The sequence below is a fragment of the Chelonus insularis genome, unplaced genomic scaffold (genome assembly GCF_013357705.1).
Source record: "Chelonus insularis isolate UGA/USDA-ARS -01 unplaced genomic scaffold, ASM1335770v1 contig_66_pilon, whole genome shotgun sequence".
Lineage (NCBI taxonomy): Eukaryota > Metazoa > Arthropoda > Insecta > Hymenoptera > Braconidae > Chelonus > Chelonus insularis.
The window spans coordinates 498687-525735 of NW_023276695.1; the positions used below are offsets into that span (position 1 = coordinate 498687).

The window sequence follows — 27049 nt, forward strand, 5'->3', positions numbered from 1 at the left end:
TTTAAACTATATGGACTTTTTTCTTCTCGTCAAGATCTTTTATATGAGTCCTCAATCAACCCTCTAGCATAATTAGCATAGAAGTTATGCACATTTTCATTTCTTACTGCTTTTCGCCAATATATCATTATTTCATGAATTTCACTATTTATATTTTTTTGCAAGTAAATAGCATTAATAGTACGTTTGGAGTTAAAAGGAAAAATTCAAAAAAAAAAAAAAATTCTTCCCCAAATGTTCCTCATAGTTCTACAAGCGAAACATCGGGGAACTTCCTCACTGAGGAACATTGAGGGAACTTTTGTGGAATGAAATCTTTCTTCAACGGGTCGATAATTTCAAAAAAGAAAATATATAGCAATGATGTAAATGGTAAAGATATAAATTGTATTATTACTTGATTTCAAGAAAAATTTATTATTATATTGAGCATATGCCATAGAAATTTCGCAAATATTAATCACACTTTATTGCTCATAAATTCACATCTTCTCTCAAAGCATAAATGTATCTATCACATTATTCCTGACGTGTTTATTACTTAATTTAATGCTGGGATATGATTCCACATAAGGTAATCACTATATCATGAATGATTTGCAAGTTCTCCAACTATTGGTGTAAGTTCACAAAGGTGTGCTTGACACCAACAGACTTGTCGAGTGTCATTCCCACTCCAATATCCAGAGTCGAGAAGAGGTCAGAAAAGTGAAGAGTCATAGGTTGAAGCTGATGGTTGCAAAATACGGATATGGCTATATGTGAAACTGATGTCTTCCAATAAGAAAAAAATCTTTTGTACATAAGAAGCATACGATAATGTCGATCGATGGCTTTGACATTTGGACATGTTGTTAAGCTGGTACGAAGGCAAGGGAGTTCACGCAGCCAGTCACGAGATTGGCACACCTTTAGCTTATTGAAATCACTGTTACTGATAATTACAAACCAAGTAGAAGGTATAAAGACGCTTCTTGAGTGGAATAAATGTCGCAAGACCTTGATCTAATGACCTCGTTAAGCTTCAACGTGAATGGCGAGAAAGTCAAGAAAGATTCAGCATCAAGACCAGAACAATGCGTATATGACGCCTCCGCATTACTCCAACTGATGAAAGACACATCCACCAACAGTCGATGATGATGATGATGATGATGATGTTGCTGCTCTCTTCAATACGGAACTATGTAATATCTGTGAAATCAAACGCGTGAAACATTGATAGACATCACAAGAATCTTTCTGCTATTTTGACCTCCAGAAATGTTGCGAGAATAATGGAGTGTTTTTAACTGACGTTGAATAAAGGTTTTCATAAATAAAAGCGTCAAGGTACTCTTTGACCTACTATTTAGCTTTTTGTTTCATACGTAAAGGTAGTACGTTGCGTAAGAATATACCATTTGAGTTGTTAAAAATAAATCACGAGTGTTATGTGAATTGTGAGATATTGTTTTAAATAATAAATGATCTGTAAAATAATAAATAATAATCATAACAAACTCATTTATTAAAATACTAAAAGGGAAATGAAATTAACAAAAATTTTTTAAATTACACTTAAATACCAAATAGTAAGAATAGAAGAATAATCATAATCATAATAATAATAATAATAATAATAATAATATATAAGAAAAAAGATATTAGCACGCTTAGATGTGTCCTTGTATCTAGTGAATTTTTCTTTACAATGTTATATAAAAGATTTCTTCGCTAAATAATTAATAAATTGATTACAACTATAAATTTAACAAATTGGACGGGAGTATGTATATGTGAGCTAGGATTTAGGACTTGTAAAAAGGATTTTAAATATAATAAGAAAGGTTTTTTTTAGATTTTTTTGTTGTATGTTATCGCGACAATATTAGAAAAATTGTCAGACAAAATTCACAAATTTTTTCCATGAAAGAATCGATCTATTTTATAGCATTTCATTTCAAGAAAAAGGAAAAAAGTGACTCTTATAATTATAACAAACATGTCTCAATTACGAAGGAGGTTCACGCACACTTAACGCTCGCGCATCGCGACATTGCAAATCATGAAATCATTCGTATCATATAATCGCACTCTTACTTACACTATTACTTGTCAGTTTACATGATTTTTTTAAAATTTTTTGTTAAATTTTTGTTCTTTTTTTTTTTTAGTATTTGTTAAAATCGACTGTCACATCATCATCCCAATAAAACGCCCTTATTTTAATTCCATTGTTTTGCCTAGCGTACATCATCATTTGTAATTTCTTATTTTCTTGTTAAAATTTAAATTGTTTTATGAAGAATATTTCAGTTTATTAATTATAAAAAACATAAAAATGATTATTTATATATCACTCAAAAAAGTAACACTACATAGTAGGTTATTTTTATTTGAATTCATAAACAAATAATTTTGCCCAATTATATATATATATAATATAATTTATATACATAATAAATATATAACAGAGCACGAGCAGACAAATAGACTAGCGGGCAGATATTTCTTTAGGCAGACGGACGACCGATAGACAGACAGTGTACACCGTATTGCAATCGATACTCGTAGATATTCCTTCGCATTAAAAGTGACTTTCTTCCATTCTCTCGTTTTTGCTTGCTTTTGACTGACAATGCGCGTGCATTATATCATACTCATAGTTATAAATCTTTCACTCGTTTTCGGCATTTCTCTAATTCCCATCGTCGACTTCCGCTGGAACACATAGGGGAGGAGGTGTCTTTGACTTTTCATTCTTTCCGCTAAGGATTATTATACAAAATAATTAGAAAAATGTACAAAAATTCATAAAAATAGTAATAGTTACATAGTATAAATTACTTTTAGGTAATTATAATAGTGATTGAAAAACGAGCACGAAAGTACAACCCTACTATTATTAGTATTTTTCCATATTTTTGTTTTTTCTCTTATACAAGACGCGTTTTAAAATTAAACAAAAACGCTATCATATATTTTATATACTTGACACGTGAATTTACATCAACGTAATGTAAATTATTATTACCAGGTCCACGCGGCGTTATTTTTTTTTCTTTATTTATTCTCTACATGCCCTTTTTATTTTTATTTACCGTGACTTTCTAGATGAATATTATTTCATAAAATATATATACTCATACATATGGTGGTGTACATTGTATATATAAATTACTATTAGCATTAAGATCATCATCACTAGTCAAATAATCCTATCATCCAGCGTATTACAGACTCGAATGTTTCACAGCCTAAAATTCGTTCGCTGACTCACACGGTACCATCACCGTGCTTGGATCTAGATACACAAAAATATACACCCCTACACGGATGACAGGTTGATACTCCAATTGAGCGGAAATGAGGAAGCAGAAACTTCTTCATGTGGTGTTTTTCATTATATTTTTGCTACTTTTCACTTTTTTTTCCATCACTTTTTGCTTTTCTATCCTGCTTTTGACTTTTAACTGTCTTAATTTTACTAATGCCACAATACAGCCACCGCACGATTCCAAATCTCTAGTTTTTTTTTTCAATTCATTTCTCTTGACTCTGCTGTTTGATATCACTCGTATTTCGTATACGACAAGACCGGACGGTTGTATTGCAAAAGCCACAAGAGACAAGGATCTTTTACAGATGAGTTGTAATTACAATTTTTCACTTTTATATTCTTTACATATTTACTTATCTCTCAACCTTTTATTCTCGTCGTATTATAGGTCATAATGCAACATTACTCATCATCATCATCATCATAGGTGGACTTGGAACCATGCAAAATAGGATGACTGTAAGCCTGGTAACTGAGGGAGGATACTAATTTCATTAACAATGGAATTCTATTACATCACTGCGCGTTTACAATTGAACTATATTTATTTATAAACATCTTATGCGCGCTAAGATGTACGCTAGATCGTTTTATACCATTAAAATATAATATACAAGTGTATGACAAGGTGCTCAATTCGATCACACTCTCTTCAACATACACCTATTTCCAGATTTATCTTTTTGTTTTTATCAGTACTATTTCATTCCACTAAATCACGAATTTACTATACATCATTACAATAATATAATTGCATCGTGATTGACATCATCATCATTCTGGCTATTAGGTTGCACTCTCGCACTCTATCTCTGCTTTTTTTTTTAGAACACACATTTTTGCATGCACATACCACACACATTGATTATCATACACACAACACAATAGTTATTCACACATTATTATTATTACACTCGTACACACAATTCTAATTTACCTCATTTATTAATAACAATATTTGCGACCAAAAAAATAAATTCTATGTATATAATTTTTGTTAATTAAGCTACGATTATCAATTATGACTATATTCGCTATTACATGACCCGACTCTCTCAATGAAATTGATTGGCCTGGTGCGGTGGCTCTGTAGAATATACTCAGCACAATTTAAGAAAAAAACCGCTATGAGATGAGCAAGCGACAAAATCAAGATCATTATCTTGATTGTATTTTGTATAAAAAAAATGTCATGATGTTCGCTTCCTCATCTAAGCCGTTTTCTTCATTAATTTTTTTTTTTTTATCATTTTAGTTTCGTAGAGTGGTTTTTTTTTGTTATTTTATGTATTTTTTTTTTTTTTTGATACAGCGTGGCTCGTGAGGAGCCAATCACAGTAAATAGAAAAAATCGTATATCGACGTGTCTGACAGTCACGATGATGAAATGATCATTCATCTTGACGTAAATCTTATCACATCGATTCCACAAGTATAAACGATACGAAATGGACACATGATAAAATTGAAGACTCATCGTTATTCGATCAGACACAATACCCGCAACTCTTAGATGGTACAAAAAGCGAAACTTACTGCATGCTTAATAAACTACATTTAGAAAAAGATCACTGTAAACCACGGTAATATTGCTATCTTTATATGTATTTGATATATAATATTATGTTGGTAAATTTCATAAAATATTATGAGTGTGTATGGGAGGCTGAGAAACGAGCAAATTTTTGTTAATATCGAAATTTTATTTTGCTTTTTCTCAGCTATATACGCTGGTATACCAAAATGCGGTGGAGATATATTATTAAGAATGCCCTAATGCGCTTTTTATTTCTCCTAATATCATATATCGAAATATGTGTTGTAATATTTTTTATTTAAGTTGTTTTTTTGCGTGTGTTATGAGGTACCTCACGAGTCGCAGCGTGTGATCGGTCTTTAAAGACGCTCGTGTCTCTTCATTTCCATCGTACTAATATAATATTATCATAATAATCAATGACAATTATATATATATATATATATCACGCAAAAATTTAATGAGAAATGCGTCGGGTCGGTACAGCATCAATTTTTTTTTTATATAACTCCATCTTTTCATTTTTTTTTTTAATTTTTTGATAAAATCATTATTTATGTTTTAACAACGAATTAATGTAACTTTTTTTTAGGTTGTTTTACATCGTATATGCCGTACTTGAGGACAGCTATGACGAGTAGTCTTGTGGAAATAAAACAAAGAAAATAATATAATAATTAATTAATTATTTGTATAGATTGTTTATAAAAAAATGAAAAATACAAACAAACATCTGACATTCCAGTACACGGGTAATACTGTACGTTCAGCTATAAGATTATTATTATCTAATATTCACCTAAAGCTGGTTCAATGCATTTTTTTGAATGCAGTACCAGCTGTATTTTTCCCGTATTATTTAATTTTAATTTACAAATTTTTTTTATCGACGAAGCCGCGCGAGGGGCAATAGAAAAGCCGAAGACATAAGCCAAATTTTCCGCACACTCACTCTCTTTTATTACATTCTTGCTCGCTCGTTATTTTTTATTTTTTATCCTCTTTACATCAAAAAATTATTTTTTTTTTTTTGACATGTTTGAAAAATTAACTACGAACAATTTTTTTTATGCACGATTGACAAATTTTTTTTTTTTCATTATTATTTAATTTAATATTAATTATTTTTGTTTATCGTTTGTTTCTAGAAAAAGGTAAAAAATTTTCACCTCTTGTGTACTCGCTTGTACTTTAAACTCTCACTTATTATTTTTTTATTCACCATTTTATATATGTTAAAATGAGAAGTCGCGACGCCTAATGCTCGAGTATCACTGTCACATCCTTTTTATTTATTTTTGTTTGCTTCAATCCTACCTTATTTATTCTGCCCCTCCGCACGCACACTCATTCTTATAACCACAATGAACACGAAACAAGTTCCCGTTTTACAAAAATTTATATAATAACGTCATTACCAAAAAATTTATTACACTAGAATGCCTAGCTAGGGTAAAACGCAGGGACAAAAGTGAAAACGCTTAAAAGTATGTAGAAAAGATTTATTTTTATATTGATCTGCATGACTTAATTTTTTTCTTTGTTACCTCTCCGATGCGCGATTTATATTTTTAAAAAATTCTAATCTATTTAAAACTTTAGCGAGACCTCATCGAACGTCTACTATACCTCAGTATAATTATTTTACATGTCAAAAAATTATTCAAAAATTTAAACTGAGAAGAAAAACACATCTATACATAACGTTTTGGTCGTGGCGATCATTTTTTTTTTTTTTTTAAATATATTAAGAATATTGAATTTCATTAATTTATTGATCAAGCCAACGACGACAAATACAATCGAAAAATCCAACTACGAACGTGTGTGTAACGCGCGTGTTAGTGTAGGTGTAAAAAATTTTCTCTAAGCGTATTTTTTCGTTTATGTAGAATAATACACATTACTTATAATTTTTTTTTTATTTTTCATCTCTTTAACACTAATCGATTATTTAGAAAAAAGAACGGTACAAAAGACTGTAGGAGCAAATTGGCTAGTAACACGTGACTACATCATATTGCGTATTACAAATTACGCATAACATTATCGAGCAGTCCGCGTGTATTAATTTTTTTTTTTTTTTTACTTTTAATATTTTAATATTAATATTTTTTCAAATTCTCATCATTTAATTATCCTATTCATATCGATACAACATTATATACCACTAGGAATAATCGGGAAATCAGGTTCGAACCATCATTACATCGCGCCACACATATACAAGACATAATTTTTATTTAAAATTACAAAACTCTTTATTCTAGCGTAGTCTCACTTTTATTATTTCACTTTCTCGACTCGCTAGTATACTTTACGAAGCAGAAAAAGTATTACATATAATAACTTGCAGAAAATAATTTTTTAGTATTTTTATGTATTTATTCTCTTAATTGAAATGGTAAAAAAGAAAAACACGCGCGCGCGTGTTTTTGATATTTTGCACTTTCTATTCATCGATTGAATAGGTGATATATATATATAAATGTTTAGTAAAAATTGTTGTATATGTGTTTTTTTTTCAATAGTGTGATCGCGTGCGCGTTACATGAAAAACTTACAAATTAATATAAGGAAAGAATAAAAATAATAAAACCAACTTATCAATTTTACTAGACAATCAAAAATCTCATCTCATTCACTAGAAAACACACGTAGTTATAATTGGTACTCTAAAACGTATTATACACATACGAAAATTTTCAGCATTAATTTAATCTTATAATCATTTATTTAATCTTTCTCTTTACATTCATACCCATGAAATAAGTTCATGGAATCATGTCGAACCGGTTTCCCGTTTGCTTTCCCTTCTTATCCTTCTTCTCTTCTTCATTTCTTTTATCATACTAACAAACTCATGAAGGAAACAAAGTGGAGGTGAAGTCTCACGAAACGAAAGACCATTCGAGATGTAATGATGTCTATTTAGTTTCTTTTTCGTCGTTTTAAGGTAACAAGCATGCTTTTAATCACCTTAACGAGTTTGACTAGTGATGTTACTAAAGGATAACTTCAATTAGAAACTTTTCCCACGTCTTGCACGCGGTTTACCTCGTAAATTTTCAAACGTTACTTTTCTCTTTTCAATACGAATGCCTTGTTGTTCGTGAACACTTCCTTCCTCACACTTCAAACCCAGTCCATTAAAACATTGCACTACTCCCAGCTGCTTCGAACGAAGTCTTACCTCTATTAAATCCCTATTTCCTAAAAGACGGGACGCGATACTTGACGCATTCACGATAAGTTTCTGCTTCTCCACTTTATCTCTTTTTTTTCTAATTTATTTATTTTTTTACCTCTCTTTACTATAACTTAAATCATAATTTACATCTAGTGCGCATGCGGTCAGGTCATGAATCGCAAAAAAATACCTTCAAAAAATTTAGGCATTTTTTTTTTTCATTAACTAGACTAAAAAACGGCACTCGCACGATATGAGTTAAAAGATGATGATATTTATATAATTAGTTATTAATTAATTAATTAATTGGCCGAATTAAATAGCAAAATGTTCTTCGGTATTGTATTCAATAGTATTAATTAATGAAATAAAAAAAGAAAAAGAAAAAAGTGTATGTATTGCATTGACGGGCGGGAAAAATTTGCTCATCTTGTGTCAGTGTTTTTTTGTGTGCGTGCTAATGTGTTGTGTTGGTGTAAGTGTGTGTTGTATGTATCTTTGGTATGTGGAGATCTCTACGATATATATCATATAATAACGATTCTACCTATTAACGATGGATGGTGATGATGATAATAAAAAAAAATAATAATAAGTGTAATAATATTAATTATTAATAGTAATAATTATAGTTATGTTCGATAATAAAAAATAGCTGTATAAGTAATAATAATTGTGTGGTTTTTTAAAAAATCACCGCAAACTTCCGGGAATGAAAACGACCGGAAACTCGTGTTTACTCGTCGTTCATCTGAGAAAACCGCAGAAATGATTTTAAAAAATTAACAAATCATTTTTGGGTAATGCCTTTTTCTTTCACAAGATTTTTTTTTTTTTTTATTCTCATGAATTAGATATTTGCTTTAGTTTATTTTTCTCAGGTTCACGAACTTATTATGTTAGATATTTACTTTATTATTTAAAAAAAATATATATATTTATATGTAATTATTAACAAAAAAACAATATCCGGAGTTCATTTTTTATAGATACTAAGATTTTTCTATAATTATTACATTTTACAATAACTCTGTGTAAAAAAATAAAAATTTATTTTAAACATTCGCGGACAAAAAAACAATTATATATTGGAGGATGAGCAGCAGTGGTCCTCTACATAGGTACGAGGTGTGTTATGTTTGTAAATGTTGAGTATGCATAATAAAGTATAATTAATTAATAATAATAATAATAATAACAAACAATAAAAATAATAATAGTAACTACAGTCGTCATTGTTATTATTACTATTACTATTGATATTAAAAATATTATTATTATTATTTGTTTTTCCATTTAATATATATATATAATTAAGCCAATGAAATATTTAAAAAAGGTAAAAAAAATTTATCACTTCAATCTGACATACTAACGACCCGGCAATCGATTAAAAATTTTTCACGCGCATTATACAATTTTTTTTTTTTCATTAAGTTATGGCGAATATACATTTAATTGTAATGAATAATTTATAACAAACATTAATTGTAATTGGCTAATACCGAAAAATTGATTTGTTTTTTTAGCACTTAAAAAATTCATTGTTCTTATTTATATTAATTATTATAATCGTTTTTTTTTTTATTCACACGTAATAATTCAAACGTATCGACGATGCCCGTACTCTATACTCTCTCATGACCACTCATACATTTTGACCTATTTATTTTCGCTCATACATTATTCTTCTGTCACACTGAAAACTAAGATATTTAGACAAGAATATAACAGCGGTATAAAAAATTTTTCAACACTGAAAAATACAAATCTATTATTGAATGACTACCATTGTTACTCTTCCTTCCTCGCGTCTTCATCTCGCGCCTCATGCCTCATAGATTAATTAATTAGTTTTATTAATTATATATATATTTATTATTTATAAATCCACTGATCGAACGAATAGTTCGAATATGATAAATTGAAATTTAATGTCGGTTTTGTTTATTAATCCATTTTTTGAATCTTCAATGTTACTTTTGGATCTGATAATAAAATTGCCGTCATGAAAACAGCAAATATCAAGAGTAACATTTTTTTTTCTATGATTATTGTTGTCTTAGGTGATTTTATATTGTAATGATTTTCGTATCGTGCAATTAGTACCTAACTTCAAGTACATCCCTCATAAGGTATGTAGCAATATATTAAATATTTTAATTAATATTAATATTATCATTATCATTATTAATTATTATAATTATCAATATTAATATTATTATTATCAATTATATATTAGTATTTTATATTTATATTATTTATAATTATTAATATATTTATATATATAAATATCTCTATTTCTTTTTCTTTCCTTTGCTAAAGATGAAATATATATATAAATACATGATGCTTTTATCACACATATTACAAAGGAGGTGAAGAATCACACCTAATATATTTATTATTATTTCTTTTCTATTCGATTTAATCAACTATCCCGTTCTTTTACTTGTCATCTAACGTGCCCATGTGTGTATCGAGTTTTATTTCAGCTCACACGTTTTTATTATTTTGTAATATTCGTACTGACCATCTCACGTATCCCATATCAAGGGAACCGATACTGCACTATGGTCACGTGTCTTGAACGATCAGATTACCGACGAATGCGTATAATAGATGATTACCTATAACAAGGTGCTTACATCCGATCGTTTGGACCATTCTTTTACCTGCACATTTCACGTCAATATACATTGATCGTATGCTCCAAACGAGCGACTGTATTGTCAAGGTTTTTTTATTTATTTATTTCAGTTGACGCTGCTTTTCACGCTAATTAATTTAATCGTTATCGAGCGGCAATCGTTTATTTTTTTTGTTTTTCGAAAAAATTAAAATAAAAAAGTCCGACTCACTTGAAAACCTGTCGTCGTTAACAATAGTAAACCTTTTATATGCAGCGGCCTCGATTCCAACCAATTTACTAATACATCCAGACGATTGTCAATACTGCGCGACAAATGTACGATTTTTCTTTTCGTATTTTGTTTGTTTTTTTTTTCTTTTTAGTTCAATATAACTACATACCACAAAAATATAATTGTTTCATACATCGGATTATAAATGTAGTAGAATGAAATTTACAACAACTTGTTATACGAACATTTGCAAGTTGAGTAAATGCCTGGCGCAATTCGTGTGTAACGAAGATAATTATTGCACACAATTGAATATTATTTATCAAAGGACCACGGAAAACGTACGACACGTAAAAATTTGATGACTTTGCAAGATAGATAGTAAAGCTATGCACATCTATTGCCAGAGAAGTATGAGATTGTTTAATTAAATTATTAAAACGTGCACGCGTGTTGTTTATTTATTTGTCCATGTTTATGTTGTTATTTGTATATGTACTTTATGTGTATGTTGGTAACATGTTATGTGTTTAGCTAGCATTTTATTTCGGATAAAATTCCAATTTATGCAGGCAATTTGTTTTGTATGAAAGTGTAAACGTGCGCGCGTGTACATACGAATCCGTATATATCTTTTCTTGTGGATTAACGTGTGAGAAAGAAATGCGTTATAACCCACTTCCGCAGACAATAAATTCATGCCTAAAATGTATGAATCGCGTTATGCTTCTCGTATTATATGTATATATATAATTTTAAATATATATATATATATATTCATATATAATATATTTATAAATTCATCCGAGAACGGTTTTTTTTTTTCAAGATTTCTTCTATTGATTCATAAAACACAGAGATCTGTATTTTATTAATCTTGATTTCTTTCTGTTCTATAATCATTATCTAAAAATTTCGTCCTGACACAAGAAGCCAGGACTTGTAGTAAAATTGCACTAACTAATGCTCGTTAATCTCTCACAATTTCACGCGTTCATTTTTCTTTTAAATTGCTATTATATTTTTTTTTTTTTTTTGAATTTAATGATGTTCGCATTCGAAATCGTATAGTAACATTAATTTGTCATTTATTAATTAATGATAACGAATTATCTCCAATTATTTATACAAATTTTTAAAATCTTCTTTTTTTTTTTTTAATAATATTCATTATTTAAGACATTACAAAAAAATTAATTATTTTATTTTTGTTTTATACAATTCATCTTATTTTTTTTATTTTACAAAACTCAACAGAGTCTTGGTTATAAAGAAATTCATTTAACTTGGTAACTCTTAATAGTTTTTCCCAATTTAGTTTTACAATAAATTTAATTTTCTTTTAGATTGCGAACGCTAATATATTATTTCTATCATCGCCTCGTTGGTAATTATTTACGGCATTGGCTTCATTTAATTGTTTACTTCACAATTTTGTTATTATTATCAAATATGATCGAGAAGATCTTACAAGAGAAGATTGAAACTGCTTTGAAATCGTGTGTCGGACGCGTAAACTCTTGTATTTTATTTTTTTGCTTCTCCAACTCTTACTCTCATTTTCCTATACTTAATGGATTTTCCACGTGTGGTTATTTTCATTTAAAATTCATTGAGGACTACTCTTGAACTTGACTATTTATGAGCGCGAGCCTCGCGCAAAAAACTTTGGCTCGATATCAGAGAGAGAGAGAGAGAGAGAAAGAGAGAGAAAATGATATTGTTTCTCGCGGCTTCTTTTGCGCGTGGCTTTAATCTCACTCGTGCACGAGGGCGGTTACCTATGTAATTGCCGCCATTTCTATCGGCGGCGAGCATATATACAAAAAGGAGACCAAAAAAATAAATATATATATGTATATATATAGTTGTGGAGATTACTTTTTTATACCTTTACTCTAATTTTCCTTCATAAGGTATTGTATGCGTGTATGTGATATTATGAATTGCGTGATTTTTTTTTTTCATGTATGGTAATAGTTATTATAATTATTAATAATATGTATGTAATGTGTATACAAGAGTGTGTTTGTTGAAAAATTCCACCTTATTTTAATGCGTTAATCATCTTTCACAAACGTTGTCTCATGTATCACTGCACCTGACTATTGTTCCCTATCATATGTCTATCTTACGCGTTTGTGTATGCATAAGGTGTCTGTGTGAAATTTTTTTATTTAGTCAGTGAAGTGAGTGAAATCCCGGCCGGGTGATTACGCTTGAAATTTATTTCAATTACATACGCAATTGCACCGTTTGATTATCTACACCGAGAATTAATTGTCAGGGAAAAAGTGTGCTTATCTTGACCGCTGATACTGCGCCTATCAATTGTTTATAGAAGGGAAATAGATACTAGGTATTTACAAATTGAGGATCTCATGCGCAACTAAGAGGATCCAATGACGAATTTTTTAGCTTTCATAATAGTTTAGTGATAAAAAGCTAAAAAAAACGTAACAAATGATAATTCTTAGTTTAGTTATTTCTCAGGTATTGACATACTTTTCTAATCGATTTCTCTTAGATCTGTGCTTTCGCAAAAATTCAAACTGAATTCAACAGAAGAGAAGACTTAGCCAAGACGATGAGAGGAAATGATAACACTGTCAATGCTCGTGGGTAGAAGGTATTTAAATTGACTCTAGAATTATTTCAATGATTCACGAGACTAGGGTTATCCTCTCAGCATCGTGGGTCAAACTTCTCTCAAGTTCTGATAAGCAAAGAAAAAACAAACAATGAACGACAATATTACTTCCACCTATTCTTCTCTCGTTTCGCCGTTTCCTATACATACGGCCACTCTGCGCAATATTCATGCCTACGTAACGTAGCCTATAAGTCCTTATTACTAGAAACTGCGATAGAATTGTCTAATACACAGCAGTAAAGCGTGAATTTTTCATTAACATTCAACCGCGTACGGCACGCGACTTCTTTTTTTTTATTTTTTTCATTTTTTTGATTTCCCTGTTATTTAATTTTTTGTTTTCATTATTTAAATCCCTACACATCTTGACATGCTTACATAAAAACACATAATCTTCAACCATGGTGACGATCTTCATATTATTATCCAACTTGTGTTAACTCCTCTCGATAATATCAAGTCTGAAGAATTGATTAGTGGTTACAGTAGAAGAATAATCATATGACAGACTCTAGCAGATGTATATTCCTCTTCTTGTGATTTTAAAATTGCTCGTAATCACGGCCGAAGATCGAAGGAAGCCCGAGGCGACGCCGAAACTTAGCCTCGTCCTAGTTGACGCGACCAATTTATAGGTGGGTGTCGATTCTGCTCCAACGGTAGTAATAGTAATAAAACGGTGTGGAATAGCAGTAAGTAGTAGCAATAATAGTAATAGTATAGAATAGTGATGATCAAATAGTAGAATAGTAGTAGTAGTAATAGTAGATAAAGGTATAAGAGGCTTGTAGAAGTGATAGTTAATTAGCTAGGACTGCGAGATAATTAGGAACGACGCAGTTGGGGTTATCACCAGCGAAAGGGTACTGAACGAGGTCTGTCTGCACCCTCTTTCACCAGTGGTTTGTGGAATTCTCGCCCTGGTCTTGAATGAATTGTTGCCCAACAATGTTCACAATAATACTGTTAACAAATTAGGAATTTTCATTAAAATTGTTGCTTACTTTTTGTCTGGTTAAATAATTATCATGTAACTATATAGATAAATAACAACTTTTGTGAATACAATTAAACTTACTTGAAGACAAGTGACGTTTGCACAAAAGAAGGGCGCAAACTTTCCACCACAACGCTGGCCTTGACATTCGTCACACATTTGATCGTCTAATACGTACGGTTTAACCTCAACCTATGTTATATTATAATAATGTGATAACTTTATAAAATAATCATTATATAAGCTTAATCGATAAACATACCCTCTTATCAATATCACCATGTTGCAGTTGAACAAATCGTGCTGAGATAGCACTGATATAACTCTGCTGATTGCTAAACGCCACTCTGCCAGCACCCTTGGGATATTTGAGTTCAGGATCAGTGTCAATTCCGGCATAACAAACCCCACCGTAGAGCCGATCCATAATCATTGCTAATTCAACAGCTTTTAAAGGTCGTGGTACTCCACCTACAAACACTGTTTTCCGTGGATCTAAAGTCATTGAAGCATCAAGCACAAAGTCTGCATCACTCAAGCGCCAAGGACGAATTTGAACAGGTTTGTCTTTAATCGTGGGCGAGCTGACGCAGAGATAGAGCTTGTCGTCATCTTGGATGCAAGCGTCAATTAGCTGTTGAACTGAGCCTTCGTCCTGGAAGAAAAAAGATAGGATTAATATCACAGTTTAATACTTTTTTAGGGTTTAATGACTTTCTTAGTGATAAAATTTACCTGGAATAGGAGGAAAGCGTAACCTTTGGGGGGAAAGTATGACTTGCTTTCTGCTTTGTGTGGCCAATCAACAACCAGCTGTCCGAAGCGCCGGAAACTCGCAGTGATTTCGTCTGTGAAAACAATCATAGATTTGTCTTGGGCTTTCCGTCACGATTCAGCTGAGTCTGTCTACCATGGAATCGGAAACGCAGTATTTGGAGCGGAAAACCGTAAACCACACGAACCTTCATCAATGTCCGGTGGCAGACCGCCGACGAAGACTTTCCTGGAGAACCGCTCGCCTGTCTCGCTGCCTTGACTGTGAGGGCTGCTACGACTTGGTGATGAAAGCGGTGCTGTCTGGGGTGCGGTGATGCCTCCTCCAACGCCAACACCTACATTTACTCCAACACCTACCCCTACACCTACTCCTACGCCATCTAGTTGTCCACCGCCTGTTGGATCCTCCAGCAAGGTTCCACCCTGGTCTTCCAGTCCCGGAAAGAATGGAGATTTCCCTGTAAAAGAAATTTTTTCATTTCAGTTAGTTGATCAATCAATCAGAAAAATATAACTATAATTTAACAAGCTTGAAAAATAATTAAAATATTCATTCTTCCAGAATTTTATTTTCATTTTTTATAAAATATGTGAATATATGATAATTCTTAATTTTTTATCATACTTCAAACTTTCCTATACACAAGGAAAAAAAAATTTCTGCATTGAAAATGACCAAAGATTATTTTTTATCAATCTAAAGATAAATTTAAAAGAAAAAAATGGCAATGTTTTTTGAAGATCTATTTAAATGAATAAAAAACATGGACGCTTTAAGACGGCAAGAATTGGAGTATGGCTAGACGATTTGTGTGAGGTTAAAAAACTCACCGAATCTACGTCTAATAGGAAATCGAGCTCTTCTTATAAAAGTCGCCATAACAAATTGCACAATGTTTTATATTTATTTCTAGAAAACGATCCGTGAAAAATCGACGGCTATCAAGAACGTCTGCTTGTTGTTAAACTCGTCGCCAAGGGAAACAAGAAAACACAGGAAGCATGCAACATCCTTATAGAACAACCGAGCGGAAGAAAGGAGCATCGACCAAGATGATGCTCTTACAGAGAAACAGCAGAGAGCCGGCGTGCGCGTTAGAAAAATTTATCTTAGACTCATCAACAACGTGCGATCGGAATGCACACTGTTGTTCCATCAAATGCATACCTACCATTCACTTACATTTTACGACTGACTTATTTTTATGTCATGAATATTACTTGATAAATGCACAAAAAATTCAGTATCCATTTTTTTTTTACTCCAATATCAAATATAAGAAGAAAGACTATAATAATACCTTTCAGGTCATCGAACTTTTTTTTTTTCGATTAGATATGAAATAAATTTTTTTCTTTCCATACCTCTGGGCCAAACTGTGCACATGCCATATCTAAACATGGTGTGGTGATTCAAGTAACTCTCAAGGAAATTTTGGAGCAGAAAAAAATCCTCAGCAGCACAATGAGATTGGGTGAAGGAAGAAAAACACTCACGATAACGTCGATGAACTGTCGTTAAGTAAAAAAAATTGCCTTGGCAGTAACTGTCCTGAAGTTTCTTGCACCTCAATAACCACAAGGAATCTCGCGGATACTTTTCACTAGACACTTGAAAGCATCTACAATTTCACGCTATTTTTTCTCAACACCTCGGTTTTAATTTCATCTAAAAGTTTCATAATAATAATAACAATAATGCCAATAATAATAATAATAATACAGAGCAAAGAGACTGCTGATGTAGAATTCACAAAAGATAGTATCGTCAACAAATTGCTGAATACATTCGGTTGACAACAATCAGAGACAAACGAGTGCTCACACGGATATGTGCGGTGAAGCGGGGCGCAGGAATATATGCGTCAAGTTTCGCCGTTAGAAATGGCGATTGTCAATGTGTGGGTGTATATAGCATAAATTCCGCGAATCATCAGAATATATATATTATAAGTATTAACCTCAAATATGAAACAATTCAATGAATTGAATTTTTGACACATGTGTGCTATATTTTGGTTATTGTTTTTTAGACAGATATTAATTTGCAATAGATTGTGTTGTATAATTAAATGAATTACTTTTTGTGAAAGAAGAAAGTCATGTTTTTATACTATTCTGACATCTTTGAACGAGTTTTTACTATTATATGAATAGAGAAAACTGATTATTTCAACTGAATGATAGAGTTATGGTGTCATTGTGATTATTTATTTATATATTGTTAGGACGTGATGTTGATCTCATTATCTACTATCAAAATGGCGTAACTTTTAATTATTTACAGAAAAAAAATTTGCATTTATGCAGTTGTGCAATAATTTTTGCTTCCTCTGGATTGTCTATTCATTTTTCTAATCATTATATATTTTTTATATTTTTGAAACAATTTTTTAAAACTGGTTTTTATTAAAATCTTCTATTCCAAACATTTGTTTTAATTAAATAAATAATTAATTTCTTTAAAAATCATTTTGGGTCTGAATGAAACTAAATAATATTAATTTTTGATAATATTGTTAAATAAATAAAATTTTTTGTTATTTTAATAAATTAAAATATATTTAATATTTCAAAAATAATATCATGAGAACTAAATACAAGTATTGTAATATTAAAAAATATTATTTGTTTTGATTGATAAAAATTTGAATCTATTTATTCAATAAAATATGATAAAGGACTAGAATGGTTGTTAAAAGTATCCGATAAAATTATGAATTAATATACTATCAATAAAAACGGATAAGTCGTTTAAAACTTTCCTCATATTGTAACCAACTATCTTTTTATGTCAGCTCGTTGTCATCCTCGCAATTTTACGTCTACCACCGCTATTAAACCTTTATTCCTAGGGGGATTCACATGCTAAAAATCACTTCCGATCCCTCGACATTATTTTTTTCTTCTCTCGAGGGCGTAAAAGGATACAGGCTTATATACACGACCGTAAATGCCATCGACCATAACGATCTTCCTGGCAACTGAACACCATCAACTGTGGAATAGACTCTACGACGACGACGACGATGATGATGATGATGCGCTTGAACCTGATTGCTTCAGGGGATGAATGACTTTGAGAAAAGAAGCTTATACGATTTACCTCAGACTAACGTAGAAAATTCAAGATCTCCCTTTTCTTGATTTTAACGCTTAAATTAGTGTGTCTTAACTTGTTTGATGTTTCTTTGTATTTCCGCCAAAGAGGATTTTCATCGTCTGAATACTAGTCAATTGGTAACTAATGAAAAATAATTTACCACAAATTATTTTTAATAAAAAATACAAATAGAAAATAATATCCTTATAGATGCAAGGATTTTATATTATTTTCATGATAAATGAATTTTCCTTGAAAGTTTATTTCAATAAACAATCATTATGTGTTAAATTAAATTTCTTATAAAACAAAAAAATAATTTACTCTTATTCATTGTTATAAGAATTATTAACAACTGAAATCGATGGTGAAAATATTTACATTAAATAATCTCATTTGTAACCAATTAAAGTATTAAATACTCAAATAACAAATATTTTCAATAATGTTTGTATGTAATTATATTTTACGTGAAATAAAAATAGTTTTTTTATTAAAGAAAAAATGTAAGAATAATATACAGATATACATTGTACAAAAATACTATCCTAATTCCATGTGATTTGTTATTATCACTGGTTACTATGAAAATAGAATTCTTATTTTTATCTACTCCCTCTACACTCTATTAACACCAAATTCTCCTTAATTATTTCCATTTTCATATCCTAATACTTGTAATATTTTCAATAACTCGTTAACTCAAATAAAAAAGCCAAAAATATCAATTCCTTTTTTTTCTTATCATCTTAAGTGATTTTTACGTCATCTCTATTCTACAAAGACTACACATTGTGATAATAAGTTGTAAAAACATCAATGAAAAAATTTATTTTTCTCTTTATTATAAGTTAATTGCTTTTTTAAATATAAAACAATAAATTAAACTTGAATAAATGGCAATAATGTTTTTGTTGAAAGCAACATTTTCAATAACGTCTGGATTTTCATCGTGACAAGACAGTAGTATCAACTAGTCATAATAATATCAACGTACATGTATAATAAAACATTCTGTGATATAAAGGAAAGCAAATACGGAGCGTATAATGAAAACAACAGTATGTTGGTAATGTGAGAGAAACTTTATCGTAGTACAGCGTCACGATACGTCAGCACTGACGTCCGCACCATTATGACTATGAATAACAGACTCGAGTGATATCGATTAGCCATCCCTGTGAGCCTGGGAATTTGTCCTACCCACTATTCGATTTACAATCAATCATCTCGATAATCGCGATCTCAACCGCAGAGCATTAGACCCAGTTATGGCCTTTTCAACAAAAAAAAAAAATGATAAAATGATTCAATAAAAATTTTTTTTATTGAATATAAAGGTTAAATAAAAATCATAGTGTTGATGTTTCAAAGTACTTACAGGACTTTTTAAAAGCAAAGAATAAATAATTTTGAAAGATGGTTCTTTTTTACGAACACAATTTTTCATTGATTTTTAGGGTAGATATGCAAGGTAGAATGACGGTGAACTTTTATGTTTTCAGGTGCAGCATTTCCTCCTTTTATTGATCCACTAGGTACATCATGGTGGTGTGGTGTATAGGAGTAAATATAATCAATAATAAAACCAAGTGGAAAAACCATGAAAACTATTTTTTGTATGGTAAAGAAAATGAAGATGATGATGAAGGAAAAATGAAATAAATAGAGCAAGAAGATTGATGTTATAAATGCAGGAGTGCTATTTTTGGTGATGTGCGTCAGGGGACATGAGTGCAACTCTATATACGCTTAGTCATTATCGAAATCTACTTTTGACTTATAACAAGCTCAAAGCGAAATCCGTTTAAGAGAATTCACGTCACGAACTTGGATTATTTATTAGACTGTAGCCAACATGGTCATAAGAAGGAACAGAAAAAAGAGCATCAGAGGAAATAAAAATTTATAATAAAAGTATATATGAGCTTTCAAAATGCATTTCCCGTGCTTGTCATTGAGAGGGATCGGCAAAAAGATGCATCTTTCATGCTGTAGAATAAAAACGGAAACCACGAAATAGCTTTTTCTTTTCAACCATCGATCCGACCCCTATCTAAGTTGAGAGATAGGAAAAAGTGGGAGGAATTTCTTTAAACTGTGGCCACAAATGTAATATAAGTTGTTTGAAATTTTTTTGCTTTGTTGTTTTTTATAAATTTATCTATTTCGTCTAGGCAAAATTATGACATCTAACTGATGAATGATTTCAAATAAGATATTTCCATCTCTACAGAAACTCAGTAATTTCATTAAGAAGTTTTATTTTATAAAACGACCATTTCTATTGAACAATCTATTCTTCAACCTCACAATAATTGACTACGTTTTATAATATTTTATCTTCACTTTTCATTATCCTTCTCTATAACTCTATTCTCAGCACTTGGAGTAGAAAGAAGCTTTTTCGACTTTGAACTTCACAATCTTCTCAAAAGATTTAACAATGAATCAACTACTATCTGAATACATAAATAGCTTCTGCCAGTTATAGTTAATTGTTTTAAATAACAAAAAAATCTACTGCTTATAAAATAAAAAATTAATAGAACCTTCAATAAAGAAAATAAGATGAATGAATATTTGTGAAATATTTAAGCAATAAACTATCAGTTGAATTTTCATTATATTTATTTGATTTTTTTAATTTTTATCAAAAAAGAAATAAAAATGCATTTCAATAAAGTATTAATCGCAGTAAACACATCAATTCCAGATCCAGCGGAATAAAAAGCCAAAAATCATGACTACAAATACTGAATTCAGCGAATTTTCAGGTATATCACGAAAGCAGTGAAGCATGAGCGCCGATGTAACACAAAATTTTCCACCAAGTGACAACAAATGTCTATCACACTCCACCGATTTGACCTGACATCACACACAAGAGGAGAAGAAGCGGCTGCATTCAAAAGAGAAGAGAAAGCGGGGAGAGTTTCATTGGGGAGTCTTAGGGTACGCGCACAGCTTGATTGATTATTTCTCCAGTAATTTTCCAACCTGAATACTTTCATGACCCCTTATTTTATTCTCTCGATAGAGATCATAAAAAGTTGACAATAAACGTGAAGGATCAATAATAAATATTATTTTCTTATGACACACATTATGGCTGTGGGACATTTTTCATTAATGCACACACTGTGTACCTTTGGATTTTAAGTAAGGAAAATTGAAACATCAACATTTAAGTTTGATTAACGAGGAAGGATGTGGATCTAAAGTGATACAGATTGATTCAACATTAAATGATAGATGTCTGGAATAAGTTGTGGCATGTAGAAGGGGTTGTAGTAATATTTAAGGGATGAAGTATAGCCGGGTCGTCGGTAATTATTCATGCAAACTTAAGATGAATACTACACCACTAACCCTATGCGTGCCCTTTCATTCGTGATCCATACATTTCTAGGGAAAGGACTTTGCAACTCACGTCCGAGTGTCTACTTCAGTCCGTTTTAAATTAATGAGGTGCAAAGTTATGCAAGGATCGTATATACCACCATATACTACCCAGTTAAACATCTCACAATCTTTCCCTTACAGACGTATTTAATCGATATTTTTATTCTCATTTTATCGCTAAGTTTAATTTATGCACATTAGGAAAAAATTTATTATTTAAATTCACTAATCCTACACTATTGGATTCACGTAAGCAGCTCATGCATAAAGAATAGACAGTGTAAAAAATGTCTATGTGATAACGTCATGTATTTCAATAGTTAATAATTATTAATTTTTGTTTCAAAATACTGATTCATTATTTATTCGCACCGTTAATAATATTGGCTTGGATTACAACATTGTGTGAAGTAAAAGCAATCAATTTTTATGATAATTTCGTGTTTATTATTTCATGGTTGGAAATAATATTGCGAGAAATTTGTAATAAGTTTTTTTAGTTTATGTAATTAAAGCCATGTAGAAAAAAACAGCTGTACATTTAATACAATATTTTATTAATTTTTTTTGTAATTATTCAGACGTAAAAAAAAATAAAACATTTATTATTTATGGTATTTAAATATTTTATCAACATTAATTACAGTCGTTGATTCGAAAAAATATTGGAACGTTTAAATAAATAAAACAATTGTTAATTAATTGGAATAAGTATTTTTACACAAATGTTTTCCAATAATGACTAAAAGCTGTAAAATATTATTGAACAATATAAATCCTTTTTTATGGTTAAAGTATGTTGTTTATAGTAAATAAAATATATTTATTGTAAATAAACATTTGAGATTTCTCCTGTTATAAAATAACAAATTACACAAATACGGAAGTGTTTATTTAGTTGAATGCTGTTTCTTGTCTAAACGATAGGTATGTTTTGTTTGTATACATAAATTAAATTATTAAATGTAATGCAAATTATGAAATTCAGCTGTCATAAATACTTTCTACAGCACTGTGCACAACTAAACTTATAGGCTGTTATTATAACTAGTGACTTTGACTGTGTAATGTTGAGTAAGAGTCGTTGTATTATTAAATGATGGAAATTAGGAGGAATAGAACAGCTAATACGATTTGCATACTTAAAATAGAGATTAATATTAATACTCTCCTAACAACAGCAAAATTATAACTCATCAATATTATCAACATTGATGAAATATGTATGAAAAAAATTCAATTTTTTATTAAACATTTAATTTAATAAAATGCAGAGAAAATATTTGTTAAAATACGTATCAATTTCTTGATTAATTAGAGAAGGTACAATACGTTGGAAATGAAGTAATAAATAATTCATCAAAGCAGTTGTTACCAAAGTTGAATTAAAATTTTATTCAACTCTATAACATATCAAGTGACATATCTATCACTTCAAACAGATTGATTAATTTATAAAAACCTCGCTATTATTGCTTAATCGATTGAATTAGTAAGTATTAGCTTTTTTACTGATATATTTAAGAAAAAAAAACAAACTTTGTTATCATCTAATTTCATCATAACACTGCAAATCTCAAATTTGGAAGTGTTTTATTGCAATGCACTTAAAGTATTTTAAAATGATGTCACCTATTTGATTAACATTGTAGTCACTTTTAATGTACTTGAAAGTGTTTAAAAATAGAAATAAAACACTACGATATTTGCAGTGAACTAATTTTATTTTTTAATAATAATAATTTTTTTCTTGTAATATATACAATGATATCTGGTCTTCTATAAAATTAAAAAAAAAATATATTTGACAATATAAATAAAAGGAAATTATAGGAAGCCATGTGCTTAATTGTAAGCAAAAAAAGTAAGTAAATAAAAAAAAATGAGCAAACAGAATTCTCATCCCTGGAAACGGGAAAGAACAATAGATATAATTCGAGTAAAAGCAGATAATGTAAAAAAGCGATAGAAATGAATTTCCTGAAAGTTTCATGATCCCAAAAGTTAGTAGTAAGGGTTTAAGTTGCGTGTCTAACCCTGATAGAAGGCGACGTTTTCATTTCAGCACCCAGCGACAGTTATGGAATATATCCCCCTCTAACACGAAGGAGATGGCGTGTTTGAGGGGGAAAAGGGCGCTAGGTTTGGATCAATATTACAGGTAGCCCCGTTTCCACCCTCTCTGTCTCTCGGCCTCCCCGAGTTTCCTCGTGTGCCGCAAGCTCTGAGCTTTGTCGTACACACGGAGGTGAATCCCCTACCCCCTAGTAGGTTAACTGTAGTCTCCGTGCTCTCACGTTTACGGAATGGTCGAGAGGATGTAAAGTATGTGTATGCATCCCTCCATACTCTCAGCTCACCCGAGAGTGTTGCTCGTGTGTCATGGGCACGTGTCTGCTCTTGTAGACTCCGTATATGTTGAATATATTCTGTCCTCTATATTATAACCTTCTATTTTATGCACGCCGAATGCACACATGAATATTAGAAGGCTCCATAGAGGGCAAAAGTGTATTTCCGTGCTCTGATGAATTTATTATAACTGGTACTCTTAAAATTTCGGAAGCATACGGTTGTTAGGGAACCGCCTATTAGGATAATATTAATTTATTCAGGGTTGTTTTTTCCATTCACTTTTACTTGAAAATTAAATAGAATTAGGTTTTTGAAATTATTAGGTTCGTGATATGCTCCACTGCTCTGAGAAAATAAACTCAGCATACAAAATGTACCCCTTAATTATGTGGTTTTGATATTATTTCTGTAACGAATATGGAAAATTGTCTTAATTCGTTTGTAATAACAATAAACTTAGTTAATAATTAATGCTTAAAATGCTTCAATAAAAAAAAGTTTTGTTTTTTATAAAATTAAATTAAATATTTAGTATTAAAAGATAGTTTATATCTGAAAGAGGCTATATATAATTGTTTTATAGTAATAAAAAATCAAAATAATTTTTATACTGATGAAAAACAGATTGCTTGTTAAAGTAGATTATTCAGCAATAAATATCACTTTTATTACTAAAAAAAATAATTTTTATTTATTATCAAAAATGTTTCTATAATTATATTTACCAAACAACACAATTAATTCGTTAATTTTAATTAATTTAAATTCATCAAAAAAGAAATTTTATTTAAAATCCATTTAAATGGACTGTTTTGATTGGTATCAGCTGTTCCCTTTAAACGAGGTCATCGACCCTAGACTCCGAAAATTTTTAAAGACCCTAAACAATGTGTTTTTTTTCCTGACAGAAAAATAACGATAAGGGGAGCAGTAATCAATAAATAAATATGAAAGGCGAAATTAAACCGAAATTTTTATATAGGATAATAATCTTGATTCTATAGAAGCAAACAAAAATAGTAGTAAAAAAAATACGACGTATATGTAGTGGAATACAGACTAGGAGGGCACTTTCTATCTCTACCCTCCCCTAATCTAAGACCTAGGACATAACGATGGAATCCGAATGTGTATACTCGGAATGTTTGTACGTATCAGCTGGGGTGAATACCCTCAATGTGTTCCCTTTTCCGTTCTGTCCCTTCCTGTAATAGGCAACTACCCCAACAATTTTTCACCCCGTAGGCACCACATGGCTACTCATAATTTCGAATTTTTCACCGTCGGAAAAATTTTACAATAAATGGTCATGCTTGAGGATTATCCTTAGGAATTGGGATATTCAGTTTCGTAAGTTGAATACCTAATTTATTTATCTAGAGCATGGGGTAGACTTCTAATACCCGGACATCATTCAGACGCACAAATTATGTTCCTTAAACCGATCTGGGTTATTGACCTCATTCGCAGCCATAAGTCATTCGCATCAACCCCTAGAATGTTCCCAACTTCTGCTCCCAATATATATTCAATTGAGGTTTCAGTTTTTCTGTTTTGGAGGTTTTCAGATGCCAGAATCAATACAGATACTTGATTTAGATTTACTGGAATTATTGCCATAAATTAACAAGATTACTTTAATTGGATTTGTATGAAGAAAATAACAAGATTTACTGAGAAGTAATTTTTTTTTATCAATAGATTTAACTAACTATGAATTATAATAAGTTTTTAAAGAATTATTTTTACAAAGAAAAAATAATTTTGTTATATAAAACCAGTTGCTAAAATATTACTTGAATAAAAAATAAAGTGATGAATGTATTCTAAAGAATATTATTAAATAAAAATATTTATTTTTGTTGGAGAAAAAATTTTTTTTAGCCATTTGAGTGGTTTTTTATTTAATTTAAGCTTTTAAAAAAACGAGAGAAATTTTTTTAAATCAACATGAAATATAAGGAAAAAGTATGTTCTTAAAAGTACATCTGGCTGTGATAATCTTATAGAAAAATATGAAGATGTTGTAAATAATAAAAGCCTGCTCTATAAATTGTGGAAAAAAATTAATTCCACGAAATGCTTCTAATCTGATTCAACTACATCATTTGTTCAAATACTGCAAAAATAAGAGAAAGAAAACTACGCCATGTAGTAAAAAAAAATCTCATAATCAACTAACGATCTAGCTAGAAATATTGTATTTTAAATTAACAAAAATTCCTTAAATATTTTTTTAATGATGAAAACATTGTTTGTAATGATGAAACCACCAACGTATCTCTGAACAATTTTATTCCTTCAAAAATACTTCAAAAAACACCTACTTAATGTTTGTTTTTGAAAAAAAAAATAATAATAATGGAAAATATTGGGAAATTGTAACAAGAAATGAATAAAAATCATATTTCAACAATAAATCTTCAAGTGCAAAATTGAAAGTGATTTATAACTGTGTTTTATTACACTAAATCACACCAAAAAATATTTCTTCTTGAATCAATTTATTTTTTACCCACCAAAAACCGTAAATGAAATAAATAAAAACTGCCACGCCATCAGCAATAATTTTTTTTTTCAACTGTCTTGATACCAGCATAAATATGTAAGCAACTCCATCACATTTTCCCAAAGGACCTATACATTTCAAAAATAATATTTTCTCCAGCACAATATATCAAAAAATTGATTTATTTAAATTCCCTTATTCATGTTAGCTCCAAAATGTCTCCAGAATCAACTGCCGTACATTTAACTCAAGTAACAAGAAAGTTGACATAATTGACAGTTATGTCCAACTCTTAATTACTGATCTCAGTTCATTTTCCGTAAAGTTTCGCTTTGTT

General features: G+C 30.3%; 1 protein-coding gene across 1 annotated transcript in view; it reads right to left on the reverse strand.

Moving 5' to 3' along the window:
- Positions 1-7081: 7081 nt before the first annotated feature.
- orb2 overlaps positions 7082-27049 on the reverse strand; it is a 128101-nt gene continuing 108133 nt past the window's right edge. Inside the window, exons 5-9 of the mRNA XM_035089340.1 lie at positions 15526-15798; positions 15299-15411; positions 14826-15218; positions 14645-14755; positions 7082-14529 (exon numbers count right to left, since the gene is read on the reverse strand). Coding sequence (XP_034945231.1) covers positions 14416-14529; positions 14645-14755; positions 14826-15218; positions 15299-15411; positions 15526-15798 — 1004 coding nt within the window. The 3' untranslated portion in view covers positions 7082-14415. The remainder of the gene's footprint in view (positions 14530-14644; positions 14756-14825; positions 15219-15298; positions 15412-15525; positions 15799-27049) is intronic.